Raw genomic sequence first — 20,486 nt, 5'->3', positions numbered from 1 at the left:
CTCACCCTCGGCTTCAAGGCTCTCCATCACCTCGCCCCCTCCTACCTCACCTCCCTTCTCTCCTTCTACAGCCCAGCCCACACCCTCCGCTCCTCTGCCACTAATCTCCTCACCGTGCCTCGTTCTCGCCTGTCCCGCCATCGACCCCCGGCCCATGTCATCTCCCGGGGCCTGGAATGCCCTCCCTCTGCCCATCCGCCAAGCTAGCTCTCTTCCTCCCTTCAAGGCCCTACTGAGAGCTCACCTCCTCCAGGAGGCCTTCCCTGACTGAGCCCCTTCCTTCCTCTCCCCCTCGTCCCCCTCTCCATCCCCCCATCTTACCTCCTTCCCTTCCCCACAGCACCTGTATATATGTATATATGTTTGTACATATTTATTACTCTATTTATTTATATATTTTACTTGTACATATTTATTCTATTTATTTTATTTGATTTATATGTTTTGTTTTGTTGTCTGTCTCCCCCTTCTAGACTGTGAGCCCACTGTTGGGTAGGGACCGTCTCTATATGTTGCAAACTTGTACTTCCCAAGTGCTTAGTACAGAGCTCTGCGTACAGTAAGTGCTCAATAAATATGATTGAATAAATGAATGAATGAATATAAAGAACCAACTCTGATGGAACATGTTCAAGTGGTTGAAATCGAGTGAATGTTTTCTTCCACAGAGAAAGTGCAGGGCTTTAGAGAGGCAAAGATAGAGGTTGGTATCATAGTTGATTGGTCTAGACAGTATCAATGATAGGCAACCCCTACCCCCCAGAGAGAAATTATGGTAAAATGAAAATATCGAAAGGCTGTTTTACTCACTTCTCAGCCCATCTGGGTTTCTGACGTGGATTAGTGGAGTCTCCAACTAGAAATGGTGGTTGGGCCTCGGTCCTGGGACTGGGAACCTGTGCAGAGGAATTTCTTATGGTACTAGTGGCTTGATCTCTCATCCCTGTATGTCGTGTTACCGCTGGGGCACAAAGAACAAGGAGCATGTAGGTGGGTGACACACGTGTTGTCTATGATAGCCAGCTACAGGCAGAACCAGAATTAGAATCCAGGCCTCCTGATTCCTGGAGCAGGGCTCTATCCATTGGATCTATAGCAGGGCTAGTTTCTCGTGTATAATACAGACCCACACAGACTGAAAAACCATGCTGTGGCTAAAATATCCGACCAAACACTGAGTCCCCTGTCAGCTGAGTTGGGATTTGATTCTCTTGTTTTCAGAGTAGAAACCTGCAGGTTTGATCCATTTTGGAGATGGTGGGGGTGGTGTGGATGGGGGTGGATGATTTCATGTTCTTGACCCCACTCTATTCCAGTGATGGAAGAGCAGACGACTGTAAAGCTGATTTTTGCTTGGAAGATAAGGGATATAAGGCTAAACTCAGAGGGGTTGAACTTGCTAAGGAGATGGTACAGCTGGAGATCATTAGCTATAATCTAGAGCTAGCCAGTTTTTTTAAAAAAAGCCCAGGTTGTATAAGCCATCTGGACAGAGTCTGTTGAAGTGGATTGAAAAAATAAAGATAAACCAAAGAAAACTAAAAGCAAAATGAATTATCAGATTGTGTACCGATCAATCATGTTTATTGAGCATTACTGTGTGCATAGCACTGTACTAAGCACTTTGGAAAGTAAACTCTAACAGTTGGTAGACATATTCCTCTGTCCAAAGAATCTCACAATGTAGAGGAGGCGACAGACATTAAAATCAATTATGGAGAGTGAGAGAGACTGAGGGTGGGGTGAATAAAGTGTACAAATCTAAGTACCAGGGTGATGTAAAAAGTTGATTCGAGTAAGGGAAATGAGGGCTTAGTTAGGAAAATACGTCTTGGAGATGTGAGTTTAACAAGGCTTTGAAGGAGGGGAGAGTGGTGGTCTTTCAGATTTGAAGGGGGAGGGAGTTCCACGCCAGAGGCAGGAGATGGGCAAGAGGTTGGTGGAAAGATAGAGGGAATGGAAGTGCGAAGCGAGTGTGCTGGGTCCTAGTAGGAAATCAGCGAGTTAAGGATACGGGGCAAGGAGATCAAGTGATTCGAAGCTGACGTAAGGAGTTTCTATTTGATGAGGGGGTGGATGGGCAACCACAGGAGGCTCTTGAGGTGTCAGAAAAGGTGGACTGAACTTTTTTTAGAAAAAATGATCCAGGCAGCAGAGTGAAGTATGGACTGGAATGGGGAGAAACAGGAGGCAGGGAGGTCAATGAGGAGCCTGATGCAGCAGTCAAGGAGGGATAGGATGAGTGCTTGATCACCGTGTATCAGTTAAAATAACAGTGAGAGCATTATTCGGTGTGGACTTTGATTGAACTCCTCAAAAGGTGATTCATAACCAATCATTGGAAGATATAGAGGATTTTAATGGGGTGCACAAGGTCATCCCATCCAGCCCCCTGTCCTTGGGCAGTCCTTGCCCAGAGTGCCTCTTCATTTCCACGATAACCGATGCCAATGTTTTATAGCCCTTTGAGTTAGGATGTTCTTTTTGTCAGCTCTTCTACACTTTTCCAGAATCACCTACGTACTCCCAGAAAAAAAGCTGATGATCATATGTATTGATCAGAGAACCTGGGTTCTTATCCCAGCTTTGCCACTTGCCTGCTGTGTGACATTAGGCAAGTCACATAACTTCTCTGTGCCTCAGTTTCCTCATCTATAAAATGGGGATTCAAAAACTGTTCTCCCTCCTACGTGAATCGGGACAGGGACTGTTTCCGGCCTGATTTTCTGCTGTCTACCTCAGAGCTTAGAACAGTGCTTAGTAAACAATGAACAAATACCACAATTCTTATTAATTATTATGAATCCTCAAAATTGACCAGAACATCCTATGAGTTTGGGGGATAGCATTTGACCTGCCTTATTCATGTTTTCTAGACCTGGGCCATCCTGGCCCCATTCCAGCACCCCAAAAGGCAGTTGTTCCCACAAGTGTTGGCTGAAGACTGTTGTAACCTTCATGAGGGGAATGACTTTGGATCTAAAGCATTCTGAGTTTGCCCCCAACCCCTCTCCTGTAGCCATTTCCATTCCTTTCTGCTTTCCTTTCCCATCCACAGTCAGATTAGAGGTGGGAGTGAGGTGTATCAGCAGGAAGGATGGCAGTCAACAAAAGCCGGTGCTTATTGACAGATGAACGTGAACTCAGTTACCATCTCACCTCCCTGTATTTTCTAATGTCCCCACGTCTTCATCCCATCCGCAGCTGAATCATTTACCCAGCACAGCAGATATGAGAGCAGGGCAGGTAAATGGGGAATGGGGAAGAAGGAGGGCAACTTGGAATTCCAGGAAGACTTATCTGGGTCCTGTGAGTCACATAGCAGACAAGTGGTGGAGTTGGATTAGAACCCAGGTCCTCTGACTCCCAGGCCTGTGGTCTTTCCACTGGGCCACTGCTTCTTGATTGTAGAGTCCCCAGCACTTAGAATAGTGCTTTGCACATAGTAAGTGCTTAACAAATACCAAAATTATTATTATTAGAATCAGTTTATATATCTTGACTACCTACCCATTTGCAAATACTTTTTCATCTCATTCCTTCATTAGTGCATAATCTCCTTGTGGGCAGGGAATGGGTTGTGCATTTCTCTTCTAATTTCTCACATACTTAGTAAGCTGTGCCCAGTAAATGCTCAGTAAATACATTTACCACTACTAGAATACAATAATGACTGCTACTGCTATTAGTGCTAAAAGGAAACTTCAAGGAGTTAGAGCTCAGTATGATTATTGTGGATAGGGATAAGACCAAATGATGACCCTGGGGAGGAAGGCATGGATATTCTATGCATTTAGGCTTGTTAGGGCCTTTGCTAGTACATATGGAACAATAAAATCAAATTAGGACTTTTCATGACACTCCTGGAAATAATAAATACGGAAGATTTAATTTTAACTTTCCTGCCAGCAGGCATCTTTCAACTCCTATTTGCATACACAAAAGAGAAAAGAGATTGATTTAGAAACTGAAATAAAATTGATGGTCCCAAAAAAAGGTGTAAAATATTGTTTAAATTTCCCCTCTTGTGGAGTAAGGAGGTAGCAAATTAGCAGCCATTTGCCGACACTACATATAAAACAAATTTGGATCCTGTCATTAGCACACACTTTCAAATCCTTATTATTGCTGGCTATTTTCAGAGCCTTCTGACATCCTATGAGCAGCTTAAATAATATTTTTAAAAGATCATCAATTGTCAGTTGTAGTCGGTAATTCCAGGCAATAAGGAGGTCAATAAGGGAAAATATTTTCTATTATCTTCCGTTGGGCTGGAGTTTTCCAGTTTTAAGTTTGGGTCAGCAAAGGCAATAACAGCCACAATTGCTGTATTCTAGCATATTTACATTTGCCATTGAACTGAAATCTTAGTTCAAATTGAGTTTGAATCACCATAAGGGAAAAGATTACATCTGAACCTTTTGCCAAACCTTGTTTGCAATCCCTAAATATATTCACTGAACCATCTACTGGGGCTCACTTTTCCAAGGGGTCTGCTTGAAGATTTAATATAATTGAAAGTAGCAAGCACAGGAGCCACTGATGTTACAGAATGCATTAAAAACTGGTGATGAAGAACAGGGCCAGATACATTTCCTTTGCTTTTATTCTGAGCTCGGAACAATGTAATATTAAATGCAAAAGGTGGGGGTGGGGAGAAGAGGGAGATAGAGAGAAAGAGAGAGAGAGAAAGAGAGATCATCTGTGCATGAATATAGGTAAGCACTGTGGCCAGTTTTGCCTTTGGATGACTAATCTCCTAAGGAAAATGAACTGTGATTTTGAGTCAGGGGAATTTTTTTTATATTTCTTCATTTAACTGAAGCACAATTTTGGCTTTTCCTCTTCTGAATTCCTCCCATTACAGAAGTCCTTGATACTTTATCCACGTTTCTAATCTTCCACTGCCACTTGCCTGCTGAGTGACCTTGGGCAAGTCATGTAACTTCTTTGTGCCTCAATTTTCTTATCTGTAAAATGGAGATGCTACCTGTTCTCCTCCCCACCTAGACCTAGAGCCCCATGTGGGATAGGGACCGTGTCTGATCCGATTATCCTGTGCATATACCAGGACTTAGTACAGTGCCTGGCACATAGTAAGTGCTTAACACGTACCGCCATTATTATCATTATTAGGGGGTAGGAGGACGATGTCTGGGGGTGCAGGATTCAGAAGGACTGCTGCTGGGACTGGGTGGAGTTTTCTATCATGCCTCCCCTCCCTCCCCCCACCCCATCTCTTTCTCCCTGCTTTATCTCGAGGTTTGCTCTTCCAAAAACTGAAGTGGATGAGGGGAGGTGGATTGTGAAGGGGACAAAGAGGGGTGGCAAGGAGCCCTGCCATTCGCTCCCAATTAGAGTCCCACTCCACGGCACAGCAGGGCAGCCCCATGTGAATCACCTCTGCCCCAGGAGATGTTTGACTTTCCCTTTCACCTAATCCCCACATAATCTCTTAAACACCAAACTCATTTTCTCCCATACTCACTATCTGAGAAGCAGCGTGGCTCAGTGGAAAAAGCATGGGCTTGGGAGTCAGAGGTCATGGGTTCTAATGATGATGATGACATTTAGTAAGCACTTACTATGTGCCTAGCACTGTTCTAAGTGCTGGGGTAGATTCAAGGTAAGCAGGTTGTCCCATGTGGGGCTCACAGTCTTAATCCCCCTTTTACAGATGAGGTAACTGAGGCACAGAGGAGTCAAGTGACGCCCAAAGTCACACAGCTGACAAATGGCGGAGCCAGGATTAGAACCCACAACCTCTGACTCCCAGGCCCGGGCTCTTTCCACTAACCCATGCTGCTTCCCTAATCCCAACTCTGCCACTTGTCAGCTGTGTGACTTTGGGCAAGTCACTTCACTTCTGTGCCTCAGTTACCTCATCTGGAAAAGGGGGATTAAGACTGTGAGCCCCCCGTGGGACAACCCGATCACCCTGTAGCCTCCCCAGCACTTAGAACAGTGCCTTGCACATAGTAAGCACTTAATAAATGCTATCATCATCATCATCAATGCCCCAAACAGCATTCATATTAGTAAGGTCAAGACACAGCATGATTTTGGACGTCAGAAAAGGCTCCCCCAGCCTGAGGTTGAAAACTTGGTTATCCAGGAATCCAGCCTTTAGGTGGCCAATGGTGGAGACAAAATCCCGGAATTGATGGAGCAAATGTTACTGACCCAGGATAGTGTCATTCATTGTTCTTGGATAACTCCAATAATAACATTGCTTGAATACTGTCCTGTCTTGCATCTGTGATGGCAATTCTAGATATCCTATAGAGAGAGGCATTTGTCTCCTGGAGAGCAAATACATTAATAATAATAATAATAATAATAATAATTGTGTTTGTTCATTCATTCATTCAATCATATTTATTGAGTGCTTACTGTGTGCAGAGCACTGTACTAAGTGCTTGGGAAGTACAAGTTGGCCACATATAGAGACGGTCCCTACCCAACAGTGGGCTCACAGTCTAGAAGGGGGAGACAGAGAACAAAACAAAACATATTAACAAAATAAAATAAATTAATAAATAGAGTAATAAATACGTACAAACATATATACATATATACAGGTGCTGTGGGGAGGGGAATGCTTACTATGTGCCAAGCACTGTTCTAAGCACTGGGGAGGATACAAGGTGATCAGGTTGTCCCACCTGGGGCTTACAGTCTTCATCCCCATTTTACAGATGGGGTCACTGAGGTACAGAGAAGTGAAGTGACTTGCTCAAAGTCACACAGCCGATAAGTGGCAGAGCCAGGATTTGAACCCATGACCTCTGACTCCCAAGCCCGGGCTCTTTCCACTGAGCCACGCTGCCTCTCTTTCATTCAATCCCTCCAGCAATGGTATTTTGGGGGAACTAACCATGCAGAGCACTGTTCTAAGCACTAGGGAGACTATCCTAGAATTAGCAGACAAAATCCTTGCCCTCGAGGAATTTACACCCAGGAAACATTGACACAGTCAGCTGCTTAGAAGGTGTCTAGTTTATTCATGCAACTTCTCCTTAAGCATTTTAAGGACTTGAGTTACATTGAGGCTTTAGCAAAACTCATTTATTGAAACATACCTGTTGAGCGCATTCCAACAATGAATTCAGATGATCAACAATCCACCCTAAGCCTTGGTGTGAATACAGGATAATCAGGTGAGGCATTGTCAATCAGTCAGTCAGTCAGTATTTATTCATTCATTCATTCAATCGTATTTATTGAGCACTTACTGTGTGCAGAGCACTGTACTAAGCACTTGAGAGAGTACAATATGACAATATAGAGAGAGTACAATGTAACAATAAAACAAAATACCCTTTCCCATACTGAGCTCCCACTCTAAGATGCAGGGAGACACTAGTTATCTAATCCCCATTTCATAGATGAGGAAACCATTTTATAGATGAGGAAACCCTTCCAGACTGTGAGCCCACTGTTGGGTAGGGACCGTCTCTATATGTTGCCAACTTGTACTTCCCAAGCACTTAGTACAGTGCTCTGCACACAGTAAGCGCTCAATAAATATGATTGAATGAATGAATGAATGAGGCTCAGAGACATTAACTGTCCAACCTAACGTCACACAGCAGGCACATAAGTGGCAGAACCCTGCTCTTTCACCTCAATGCCTCTTCCAACAGTAATGCATTAAAGGAATTCCTGACCACTGCCCCATTCCCACAGTAGTTTGGGCTACTACCTGAGTACCTGACTTACTCTCAGGAAGGGACTGCAAGTTATAAAAAATATTTTTTCATATATTACAGAACCAACCCCAAATATCACAGCAAAGAAGCAGCGGGGCCTAGTGGATAAGAGCACGGGCCTGGGAGTCAGAAGGACCTGGGTTCTAATCCCAGCTCCTCTACTTGTTGGCTGTGTGACCTTGGGCAAATCACTTAACTTCTCTGTGCCTCAATTACCTCATCTGTAAAATGGGGATTAATGCTGTGAGCCCTATATGGGACATGGACTGTGTCCAACCTGATTAGCTTGTATCTTCCAGAGGACTTAGAACACTGCTCGACACATAGTAAATGCTTAACAAATGCCACTAATATTATTATCATTATTATTATTTAGTCACATTGCTAGATGCCCAGTCCAATTTGATTTTCAAAATAAACATTTTTACCCTGTCCTTTGTGTCTGTCCCATCAATCAATCAATAAATGTCATTTATTGAGCACTGAGTGCTAGACACTATACAAAATGCTAGGGACAGTACAGTGGAAATAAGACCCATGTTCTCCACCGTCAAGGACCTTCCAATCTAATGGTGGAAGCAGGCAGAAATTATTTTGAAATAGACTAGGAGAAAGAGCAAGAGTTTGGTAGGAAGTAGGACAAATATAGCTGATGAAAATAGCTGAATAAATAATTGAAAACGTAAAGAAATACACAAACAAATTGACAGATGCAGATAAATAAATATGGCATAGAACCAATTTGACGGGAGTGAGCAACATGACTTTGAGAAAACCAGTTCCAATAATAATAATAATGATGATGATATTTGTTAAGTGCTTACTATGTGCCAAGAACTCTTCTAAGCACTGGGATAGACATAAGTATATCAGGTTGTACCATGTTGGGCTCACAGTCCTAATCTCCATTTTACAGATGAGGTAACTGAGGCCCAGGGAAGTGAAGTAACTTGCCTAAGGTCACACAGCAGACAGGTGTGGGATCTGGGATTAGAACCCATGTCCTCTGACTCCCAAGCCCGGGCTCTTGCCACTAGGCCGTGCTGCTTCCAACTACATCTGGGCTGACTAGATCACTGAAGTCACCTGTGGTTGTATTTCCCAGGCACGGAGTATAGTGTATTCTAGTCTATCCAATGCTTCTACTGCTACTACTCCTCAGATAACATATGGAACAATACATCCATCCCTTCTGCATCGTCTATGCACTTGGATTTGTGCCCTCTGGACACTAGCTATTTGCACCACAGCACTTAAGGACATATCCATAATATACTTATTTATATTAATATCTGCCTCCCCCTCTATACTGTAAGCACATTCCGAACAGGGACCATGTCTACCAACTCTATTATAATGTACACTCCCAAGTGCTTAGTACAGGGCTCTGCACACAGCAGTCACTCAATAAATCACACTGAATGATTGATTGATTGATATCTGCTGCTGTTCTTTATACATATGGTGGGCATTAAGCAGAAACTCTCTCCGCTAGCTATCCATTATTTTTGCCCACTACACTCTGCTCCCACACTTTATTTTTCCCCAGCCAGCCAACTCACTGTGTTTCTTTCTCATCTCTCCCACCACTGGCCTCTTGCTCACACCCTCTCTCTTGCCTGGAACTCTGTCCTCTTTCATATCAATCAATCAGTGGCATGTATTGAGCACATACTGAATGCTGGACACTATATATAGTGCTAGGAATAGTATAGGGGAATTAAGACATGCATTTTCTGCCCTCAAGGATGTTCTGATCTAATGGGCAAAACAGGCATAACTGGCTGAGCAGTGCTCTCCCCATCTTCAAAGTCTTTCTGAAATATCTCCTCCAGGAGGGCTTCCCTGATTGATTTCTAGTCTTCCTGTTTTCCTTCCCCCAACTTCTACCTCAACGCTTCCAGGCCACCTAAGCACTAATGTATTCACAGACCCTGATCGATTTGATTGATAGCATGCACGCCCTCCTTCCCGCTCCGCTACATTGAAGTGGTCGTGTCCATCCAAATGGCTTTCTTTGTAGCACCATTTCCGTAATCTCCCAAATTCATTTTTCCCTAGGTGCTCTTCAAGTGCGTTGTTTGAATTTGTTGCATCACTAGCTTTATTGAGAGGGAATATATTTTATGAGCCAAGAGGTGGATTGTTGTGGCATTTTTAGGGCTAAGTGCAAAATTGACTCCTTTTCAAAGCTTTTGAAATCCACTGAGCAAAAGCTTGTCTGAGACAAGAACCGCAAATTGAAATATATTTCCCTGGCCCCACCCTCAAGTAACATGTCTCCCAACCCCCGTGTATATAAAAATGCTCATATGTTGGCCATGGACAGACATACTCCACTTTGATATTCCACTCCTCGACTCATTTTACTCATTCAACCCACACATTCAATGTGTCACCAAATCCTATCAGTCCTACTTTCCCAGCACCTCTAGAATCCACCCCTTCTTCTCCACCCTAGCTGCTACCAGGCTGATTCAAACACTTATGACTTTCTGCCTTGACCACCGCATCAGCCTCCTCATTGACCTCCCTGCCACCTCTCTCTCCCCACTCCAGTCCATACTTCACTCTGCTGCCCGGATCATCTTTTGAAAAACAAGTTCAGTCCATGTTTCTCCACTTTTCAAGAACCTCCAGTGGTCGCCTCTCCACCTCTGCATCAGATAGAAACTCCTTACCATGGGCTTTAAAGCGCTCAATCAGCTCTCCCCCTCCTACTTTTTCTCACTGATTTACTGCTTCAACCCAGCCCGCACACCTTGCTCCTTTAATGCCATCCTCCTCAGTGCACCTCGACCTCATCTATCTTGCCACCTATCTCTCGCTCATGTCCTGCCTCTGGCCTGGAACATCCTCCCTCTTCATATCTGACAGTTGTTCACTCTCTCCTCCTTCAAAGGCTTACTAACATCACATCTCCTCTAAGAGGCCTTCCTCAACTAAGCCTTCATTTCCAGAACTTCCTCTCCCGTCTGTGTCACCTATGCCCTTGCATCTGTTCCCTTTAAGCACTTGATATTCACCCCACCCTCAGCCTCACAGCACTTAGGTATTTCGTTGTAATTAGATTTCACATCTGTCTCCCCTTCTAATTGGTGGGCTCCTTGTAGCCAAGTACTTAGCACTGTACTCTGCGCACAATAAGCGCTCAATAATTTCTATTGATCGATGGATTGACAAAGGGATCTCTAGCAGCTTGATAGAATTTACAAATGTAGATATGTTGGTTATTTGAAACCACCATTTTTCAAAAGAACAAAAGGTCAGACTCTTTATTCTAAATAGCATATCAAGGAGGAAGTTTTTAAGTGAAGAAAATATCTCAAGATTCTTGGCAAAACCAATTGAGAAGATGTTAGGGAAAATAAAAATGTATGCATTGTTCTGATACTATCTAAACCCCTAATTAAATGAATTTAAATCAAATAACAGAAACCTTCCAAAACCAAGACCTACCTTTGGCAGGAAACTTAGATTATGACTTTGTTTGCCTATTTGCTGATCTCTGGTGGATGAAAATGGTAACAAGGCTCTTTTATGTTCCAGGTAATTCAAACCGTCAGCGCCATTGACAAAGATGATCCCAAAAATGGACATTTTTTCATATACAGCCTCCTTCCTGAAATGGCCAACAACCCAAATTTCACCATAAAAAAGAATGAAGGTAAATATAAAAGTATTTTGAAACTGGGTAGAATATAATTTCAATTGTGCTTTATTGTGACTGTTGGCTTTCACTTTATTTCCCTTTTTTTTCTGACGGACAATTCACATTAAGGTTATCAGTGTAATTGTTGGCTAACTACGTCATTTCTGCTATTTCCAGGATCAGAAGAAATAGATAAGAAAGTACAGTTTTTATTTTGCCTAAGAGAATAACACTCTGCTTACAGTGAGAAAGGAGTCATTTAACCCTTATGAAAGCTTTAGCAATTTTACGATACATGATAAGAGGAGGAACCCATGATTTACATCTTGTAATATTAAGTTTTAATTACATATTTACCAAATCATCAGGGGAAACATATTATAACTTGTTGGGATTGTGCATACAAATGTGAAATATTAGATTTAAGCCAGAAACCACTAGGCAAGCAGACAATTGAGCCACCTCTTTTTTCTTTTTTCTGAAGGGCACTTTGTATCAGTACAGATATTATGGAATACAAAGTAGAACAAACTCAACCTATTTAGCTGTTTGTTGAGTGGTACGTAAAGAGTAAGCATTTTTCTTATACCTAGCAATTCCACATGGAGTCCTAGCATTCCAAGAATCAAAATGGCAGCGGGATCTGTTCATTGTCATCACCTAAGTAGTTCCACAGTCTCAAGTTTCACCTTAGGCTTTAATTTTAATGCTTGTGGAGTGATCAGTGAGATAACTGTTTCAGCTACGTCAGCCTTCTGGTATTAATGTGAAAATGCATTCAGTTCATAATGGATTTGTAAAAGAACCATGTGCATCATCATAGAGAGGTTGTTTGTGTACACTGCAGTGTGATAACCATGATTTTGATGCTGGTGGTTAATTGCATCCCAGGTCCTCATTGTCTGTGACCCTGTCTTGCCACTTGATGTTAAGCATTCCCCGTAGGTGGCGTCGTTGAAACCGAACTAGAAATCAGAAGTAGGTCTCGAGCCATAAAAGAGTTGGATTCTAAGAAATTGCTCTACAGAACTTCAGTTTGGTCTGAATCCTGATGGCACGTTGGCACCCCCTTCTCCCCCTCACCCCCTACCCCGTCAGTCTCCCAGAGGACATATTAGCCCTTCTTAATTTGTTTTTCTACCTTGTTGTCTATTCTTGTATCATTTGACAGTGTGCTGCTTAGGTAGCAGAATTCAGTGACATCACTCATCTCTGTGGTGCCGATGGAGATCCTTGGCTGTGTGTAGGGTTTGCCTAGTTCTGGCTGATACAAAAACTCGGTCTTCTTCATACTAATTTTCATTCAAAAATGCTTTTCTCATTCTGAAAAATATTTCATAACCATCTGCATGTCTTCTTATGATGTGGCGTAATGGTGGACAGTTGGGAAACTGCAGCATGAGACAGGGAAAACCTGGTAGGCAGCAAAGAGAATTTGGATGACTTTCTTGGAGCAGAGGTTTCATGAAGATCGAAACACCGAGAAAGGGAAACGAAAACAACACCAGGAACTACGGGTAATAAATGGAACAGTGCATAAAGGGATAATCGTTCCTCTCTCACCTTGTGAGGGGGATTGTTGGTCACAAATTGGTCTTGTCACTCTCAAACACACACCCATATCTCACCATCAGTAGAATCATAATCTTCTATCTCAGACTGGTAAATGTACTGTGTGAATACATATTTAATAAGAAAAACAAGCTACCTATAATGAAGTCCTATGTGGATATTCTCTGCTTTTATTCTCCCCTAGGGCCTAAAGCACTAGCAGATAGCCTGGCATTGTTTAAAATTCCAGGCTGTTTTACACTCTGAGTGGTTCGGAATAGTAAATTGACTCTCAGGAAACTAAAGGGATGATTTATTGACCTAACAGGAAATCTGGGGAAGAATCAAGTTCCGGTTGTTCGTATCTAGGTAGTTAAGTCGCATAGCTTAGATGAAGAGCATGGGGCTGGAGGTAGGGAGCCCTGGGTTCTCGTCCCAGCCCTGCCACTTCCCTGCTGTGAGAAATTGGGCCATTCACTCAACTTCTCTGTACCTCAGTTTCTTCATCTGTAAAATGGGCATAAAATCCCTTCTCTCCCTCCATCTTAAACTGTGATCCCCCTGTGGGACAGGGACTCTTTCCAGTCTGATGATTGTATATCTACCCCAGCACTGAGCACAGTGATTCACGTATTGTATGCACTTAATTAATTCAATAATTATTATTATTAAGTAATGAGTCAGGCAACAACTTTTCAACCAATAGGCCATTACAAAATGAAGCAGTACCTTGGGATAGGAGTCTCCTTAGTTTAGTATTCTTCTCTGTAGGTGCTAGATGCAGCTTAACAAAGAAAATGGGAAAGTCATTACATAGATATCTTTCATTACTACGATTTCGTCATTACATAGATATCCTTCCACTATAATGGAAAGCAAAAGAGATAAAATCCTTCTCATTGCCCGCAATAATGGAGCACAATTTGAATTAACTACCATCCATGAGAAACTAGAATAAACAATAGTTATTCTTGTACAAAGGGAAAGAACAACAAAAGAGGTTTTTATATTTCCCTTTAATGGAGTATCTCCTGATCCTTCTGATAAACCATAATTCCCTGTCATTTAGCCACTTAATCAGCATTTGGAACACTCATTAAAGCAAAACAAAATTCTCAGCTGGGTTTAATGCACAAATTGGGGATGTGAATGGAGATCACAGAACACAGAGATAGTTGCTCCAAATGTGGAAACCAGTCCTAATTTGCTCAGTTTCCCGACATCATAAGATTTTTACCCCCTTGGAGTCCAGATACTGGGCTTTAAGGGCAACAGCTATGTCAGTCAATCAATGGGCGGCATTTAGCGCTTAATACAGTGCACTCAGGAAGCGCTCAATACATACAATTGATTAAGTGATTGATTTGTTAAGTGCCTCCTGAGAGCAAAGCAATTTAAGACCTTGAAAGTATTGGGAGGTAGCATGGCCTAGTGGAAAGAGCATGGGCCTGGGAGTTAGAGAACCTAGTTTCTGATCCCAGCTCCACCTCATGTCTGCTGTGTGACCTTTTCTGTGCCTCAGTTCCCTCATCTGCAAAATGGGTATTCAAATCCTCCCTTCAGCTTAGACCTTGAGCTCCGTGTGGGACAGAAACTGCATCCAACCTGCTTATCTACCCCAGCACTTAGTACAGTGCTTGGCACATAGTCAGCACATAGTAAATATCGTAAAATTAAAAAACAAAATAAAAAACAGTAGCAAAACACACATTCCCTGCCCTCAAGGAGGTTACAGCCTAAAGAGGGAGGCAGATGGATGTGAGAAGCAGCATGGCGTAGTGGATAGAGCACCGGCCTGGGAGTCAGAAAGTCCTGGGTTCTAATCCTGGCTCTGCCACTTGTCTGTTGTGTGACCTTGGGAAAGTCACTTGACTGCTCTGTGTATAAGCTACCTCATCTGTCAAAATGGGGATTGAGACTGTGGGCCCCTCATGGGACAGAGACTGTAACCAACTCCATTTGCTTGTATCCTCCCCAGCCTGTAGTACAGGGTGTGGCACATATTGAGCACTTAACAAATACCATCATTAATATTATTATTATTTATTTCCTTGAAGAAAAAATAGTCTGGCCAATACAGACAAAATGCAATGTTTTTCCAATTCCATGTTCCCAATATTAGCTTCATCCAAATCTGTTGAGGGACCAGTGAAGTCAGGCCACTTGGCTGACTGACGTGAATTTCCAGAACGCCCGCCTTCCCAGTGCTGAACTTTTCCATCTGTGGTGCCCTTGGTTGGATTTAGGATAGTTCCCAGGGTCTAGCAAAGGGATGTGAGCTCCCTGAGGGAAGTGATCATGTCTACTAATACTCTCGTAGTCTTGCAACCACTCAGTGCAGTGCTCAGCATGAAACAGGCACTCAATAAATGCCACTGATGAATTGATCTGGGCAGTCGGAGCCTTATTTCTTCAATTAGTATTTCTGTGGTGTTTATTGAGTGCTTTATTGTGAAACACTGCGCTGTACTAAGTGCTTGAGAGAATGCTGGTGGGGAGATGAAAGATTCCTCCCCCTCTAGACTGTAAGCTTGTTGTGGGCAGGGAATGAGTCTGCTTATTATCTCAGGCCCTACTGAGAGCTCACCTCCTCCAGGAGGCCTTCCCTGACTGAGCCCCTTCCTTCCTCTACCCTTTGTCCCCCTCTCCATCCCCCCCATCTTACCTCCTTCTCTTCCCCACAGCACCTGTATATATGTATATATGTTTGTACATATTTATTACTCTATTTATTTATTTATTCATTTTACTTGTACATATCTATTCTATTTATTTTATTTTGTTGGTATGTTTGGTTTCGTTCTCTGTCTCCCCCTTTTAGACTGTAAGCCCACTGTTGGGTAGGGACTGTCTCTATATGTTGCCAACTTGTACTTCCCAAGCGCTTAGTACAGTGCTCTGCACACAGTAAGCGCTCAATAAATACCATTGACTGATTGATTGATTGATTGATTATTGTTGTGCTGCACTGAGCAGCAGCATGGCATAGTGGCTAGATCCCAGGCCTGGGAGTCAGAAGGTCAGGGGTTCTAATCCCGACTTCACAACTTGTCTGCTGTGTGACCTTGGGCAAGTCATTTCACTTCTCTGTGCCGCAGTTCCCTCATCTGTAAAATGGGGATTGAGACTGTGAGCCCCATGTGGGACAGGGACTGCATCCAACGCGATTTACTTTTATCCACCCTGGTGCTTAGTACAGTGCATGGCACATAGTAAGTGCCTAACAAATACTATAATTATTACTATCATTATTATTATTACTCTCCTCAGCACTTAGTACAGTACTCTGCACACAGTAAACACTCAATAGATACGATTGAGTGAATTAATCTGAGAAGGTCTCCAAGATTGTACACTTGTCCTCTAGGCTGTAAGCTCGTTGTGGGCAGGGAAAATGTCTACCAACTCTGTTGTGTTGTCCTCTCCCAAACACTTAGTCCAGTGCCCTGCACGCAGTAAAAGCACAGTAAATATGGCTGATCGATTGATTGACTGATTTGAAGATGGGGAGAGTAGTGGTGTGCTGGGTGTGAAAGAGGAGGGAGTTTCTGGCAGAGGGGAGGGAGCGAGCAAGAGAGATGAGAACCAGGCACAGGGGATAGATTGGCTTGAGAGGAGTGAAGCATGAGAGTTGACGTGAAGAGGCAGAGGAGCTAGATTGCTGAGGATGTGAGTGAAAACAAGTACATAAATGCTAGTGGTGATTGCTGTTTTATATGACCAGTTGCTTTCCATTTGATAAATTCAGTTCCAGAGGAAGACTGTAGTGAAGAGATGCCTATCTCCACGTCCAATTATGCAGGAGCAATTACCAATAGAACACATCCCTCCCAGAATTGTAGATTCTGGTGTTTGACTTGTCCCCATTAGTCCCAACCTGAATGCCAGGTGAAAGCACACCATTCTGGCTCAAGTACACCACAACACTCAAAGAAGTTTTGTCATTCAGATTGCACGGCAATGCTGCAGTGACTCAGAGCCACAAAACAGCTCCATTTTGAATTTAGAGAGAATGAAATGGATGTTTGGCATTTTCAATTCTTCTTGGATGAATTGCCACTAAAGCCACTCACTCTTCTCCCAAATCGCCCTAATGTGAGCTGACAAACAAATCTGATTTCATTAAGTTCATTAAGAATCATGCAGTCTCCACATAATGTCTTCATCTTCCTGTCGTGTGGCTTAAACAGGCCTATCCAGTGGGCTGTCAGGTAGTACTGGTGACTGACTGACTTGAGGGATGAGGCATTTCTGAGTGTGGAATTTATGAACACCAGACAGCTTCACTGTGAGGGTCAACTTCATGCAAGTTGCCACAAACCAACACAATACCAAGGCCAATAAGATACAACCCCATGATTAAACCATGCAGTGAACGTGATCAAAATGAAATTTTCTGACTCTATTTTTCTTCAAACGGAAACTGCCCCATGGCTTTGAGAGGATCTCTGTTGGCATTTTGGTGTCTGGAAAGCATTTTGGGGTTCCAGGCTCAATTCTGCCAAAATGTGTTTACAGTACATTTTCTGGATAGAACACTGTTAGAGAATTAGGACATGTGCATCTGACAATGCACATCTGTCTGAAAAGAAAGCAATATTTTGTTTGTTAGCAGCATAACCTCCACAGTCTAGGGAAACTGACTGTTGTAACATATAATATCATTAAATTTAGATTATTAAAATATTTTTGGTCCATGAATATATATTCAGTTCATTTTCAAGTTTACCTGGGGGCTGATGGGCTACGTTGTATCTTCAGGACATATCGAATCTATGTTCATTGATTTTTTTTTTCGCCAAATTTTATTCTGGTTCTAAGCAAAATGCGTCTTTATAAAATGGGGACATGAAATATACTACCTCTTTACTTCAATTCCACTTATTTTGGGTTGATGTTTGCAGTTTTTCAAATTCTCTTTCTCTCTCTCTCTCTCTCTCTCTCTCACACACACACACACACACACACACACACACACAGACACACACATTCACAATCCTCACATGCATTCCTCCTTTTCTTAGAACAATCCTTAATCTGAGTGAGCTCATACCTAGGATTTTAATTACTCACTCAATGCAATAATTCAAAACTTCATTTTCTATAGCAGGTCCACAGCCGAGGCGTGTTTCAAAATCTCTTTCCCTTAACATACTGTTTAAAATAAAAAAAAAATCAATGTTTTTCTCCAGCAAAATCCATTTTCTTCTTAGTCTGTGTTCTCTGGACTCACATAACTCTATGCAGTTTCTATTGGATTTGTATCCAGAGGATTTTAATGGGTTGATAGAGGCATACATAAATTCAAGTTCCTGAATAAGTTTCTACTTCTCTTCTCCTGCCATTTCAGTTGCCTTCTCTGATTAATCTTTTTGACATTTCCTAGGGGTTGAGTTGCAAAGGGATATCCTCGATCAGATGTTTAACCAAGGTTCAGTGCTTGGTCCCCTTCTGTTCTCAATCTACACTCACTCCCTTGGTGACCTCATTCGCTCCCACGGCTTCAACTATCACCTCTACGCTGATGACACCCAGATCTACATCTCTGCCCCTGCTCTCTCCCCCTCCCTCCAGGCTCGCATCTCCTCCTGCCTTCAGGACATCTCCATCTGGATGTCCGCCCGCCACCTAAAGCTCAACATGTCGAAGACTGAGCTCCTTGTCTTCCCTCCCAAACCTTGTCCTCTCCCTGACTTTCCCATCTCTGTTGACGGCACTACCATCCTTCCCGTCTCACAAGCCCGCAACCTTGGTGTCATCCTCGACTCCGCTCTCTCATTCACCCCTCACATCCAAGCCGTCACCAAAACCTGCCGGTCTCAGCTCCGCAACATTGCCAAGATCCGCCCTTTCCTCTCCATCCAAACCGCTACCCTGCTAATTCAAGCTCTCATCCTATCCCGTCTGGACTACTGCACTAGCCTTCTCTCTGATCTCCCATCCTCGTGTCTCTCTCCACTTCAATCCATACTTCATGCTGCTGCCCGGATTATCTTTGTCCAGAAACGCTCTGGACATATCACTCCCCTCCTCAAAAACCTCCAATGGCTACCGATCAATCTGCGCATCAGGCAGAAACTCCTCACCCTGGGCTTCAAGGCTCTCCATCACCTCGCCCCCTCCTACCTCACCTCCCTTCTCTCCTTCTACTGCCCAGCCCGCACCCTCCGCTCCTCCACCACTAATCTCCTCACTGTACCTCGCTCTCGCCTGTCCCGCCATCGACCCCCGGCCCACGTCATCCCCCGGGCCTGGAATGCCCTCCCTCTGCCCATCCGCCAAGCTAGCTCTCTTCCTCCCTTCAAGGCCCTCCTGAGAGCTCACCTCCTCCAGGAGGCCTTCCCAGATTGAGCCCCTTCTTTCCTCTCCCCCTCGTCCCCCTCTCCATCCCCCCGCCTTACCGCCTTCCCCTCCCCACAGCACCTGTATATATGTATATATGGTTGTACATATTTATTACTCTGTTTATTTATTTATTTATTTATTTTACTTGTACATTTCTATCCTACTTATTTTATTTTGTTGGTATGTTTGGTTCTGTTCTCTGTCTCCCCCTTTTAGACTGTGAGCCCACTATCGGGTAGGGACTGTCTCTATGTGATGCCAATTTGTACTTCCCAAGCGCTTAGTACAGTGCTCTGCACATAGTAAGCGCTCAATAAATACGATTGATTGATTGATTGATTGATTGATTTAACTTGAGAAGGAAATTGTTGAACTCAAACAGATACTCATTCACTGCTGACCACACTCACTGTGCACTATAAAACTTCATAATGATGCTGTCTATTTGACCATTGTGTGACACACCTTCTCCACAGCTCTTCTCCAAGCAGATGGTTCCTAACCTTAAAATGAGCCTAGCTGTTATCAGCATTTATTTCAACATCAACGTAGTAAGGAGAACCATTGAGTAGAGGGAGATTGGTTTTCACAATCTGCTGTGAAATGCAGGCGATCCCAGCATCATTATTTTGATAATTGCATCTTTCAAATAGGAAACTGCAGAACAAGTGGTGGAATTTCCAGCCAGCTGGAAGCAAGTTCCTTTTCATTCATGGTAATATCCCAGCTCCTCCGGGACTTCCCTTTCATATTCATTCATTCAACCATATTTAAGTGCTTACTGTGTGCAGAGCACTGTACTATGCACTTGGAAGAGTACAATATAAAAATAAACAGACATATTCCCTGCCCATATCAAGGTTACAGTCTAGAGGGGGGGGAGACAGACAAGAATACAAATAAATAAAATTACAGATTTGTAAGTGAGTGTTGCGGGGCTGGGAGTAGGGAAGAGTAGGGAAGAACATGTCAGGGTGATTCAGAAGGGAGTGGGATATGAGGAAAAGTGTCACAGTGAGAAGGTTAGCACTAGAGGAGTAAAGTGTGTGGGTTGGGTTGTAGGAGATAAGCAAGGTGAGGTAGGAGGGAGCAAGGTGGTGGACTGCTTTAAAGCCAATGGTGAGGAGTTTTTGTTTGATGCAGAGATGTATGGGCAACTACTGGAGATTTTTGAGGAGTGAAGTGACTTGTCCTGACTGTGTTTGTAGATAAATGATCCAGGCAGC

At 43.2% G+C, this 20,486-nt stretch overlaps 1 protein-coding gene across 1 annotated transcript in view; it reads left to right on the top strand.

Annotated features, from left to right (window-relative positions):
- The window catches only part of CDH8 (cadherin 8), a 429,973-nt gene that overhangs the window by 334,122 nt on the left and 75,365 nt on the right, over positions 1-20,486 (top strand). Inside the window, exon 10 of the mRNA XM_038740092.1 lies at positions 11,262-11,379. Within this exon, the coding sequence (XP_038596020.1) occupies positions 11,262-11,379 (118 nt within the window). The remainder of the gene's footprint in view (positions 1-11,261; positions 11,380-20,486) is intronic.

Source organism: Tachyglossus aculeatus, chromosome X1, assembly GCF_015852505.1.
Source record: "Tachyglossus aculeatus isolate mTacAcu1 chromosome X1, mTacAcu1.pri, whole genome shotgun sequence".
In the NCBI taxonomy this organism is placed as follows: domain Eukaryota; kingdom Metazoa; phylum Chordata; class Mammalia; order Monotremata; family Tachyglossidae; genus Tachyglossus; species Tachyglossus aculeatus.
The sequence above is the reverse complement of the archived record's forward strand: the minus strand, read 5'-3'. Positions and strand labels throughout refer to the sequence as shown.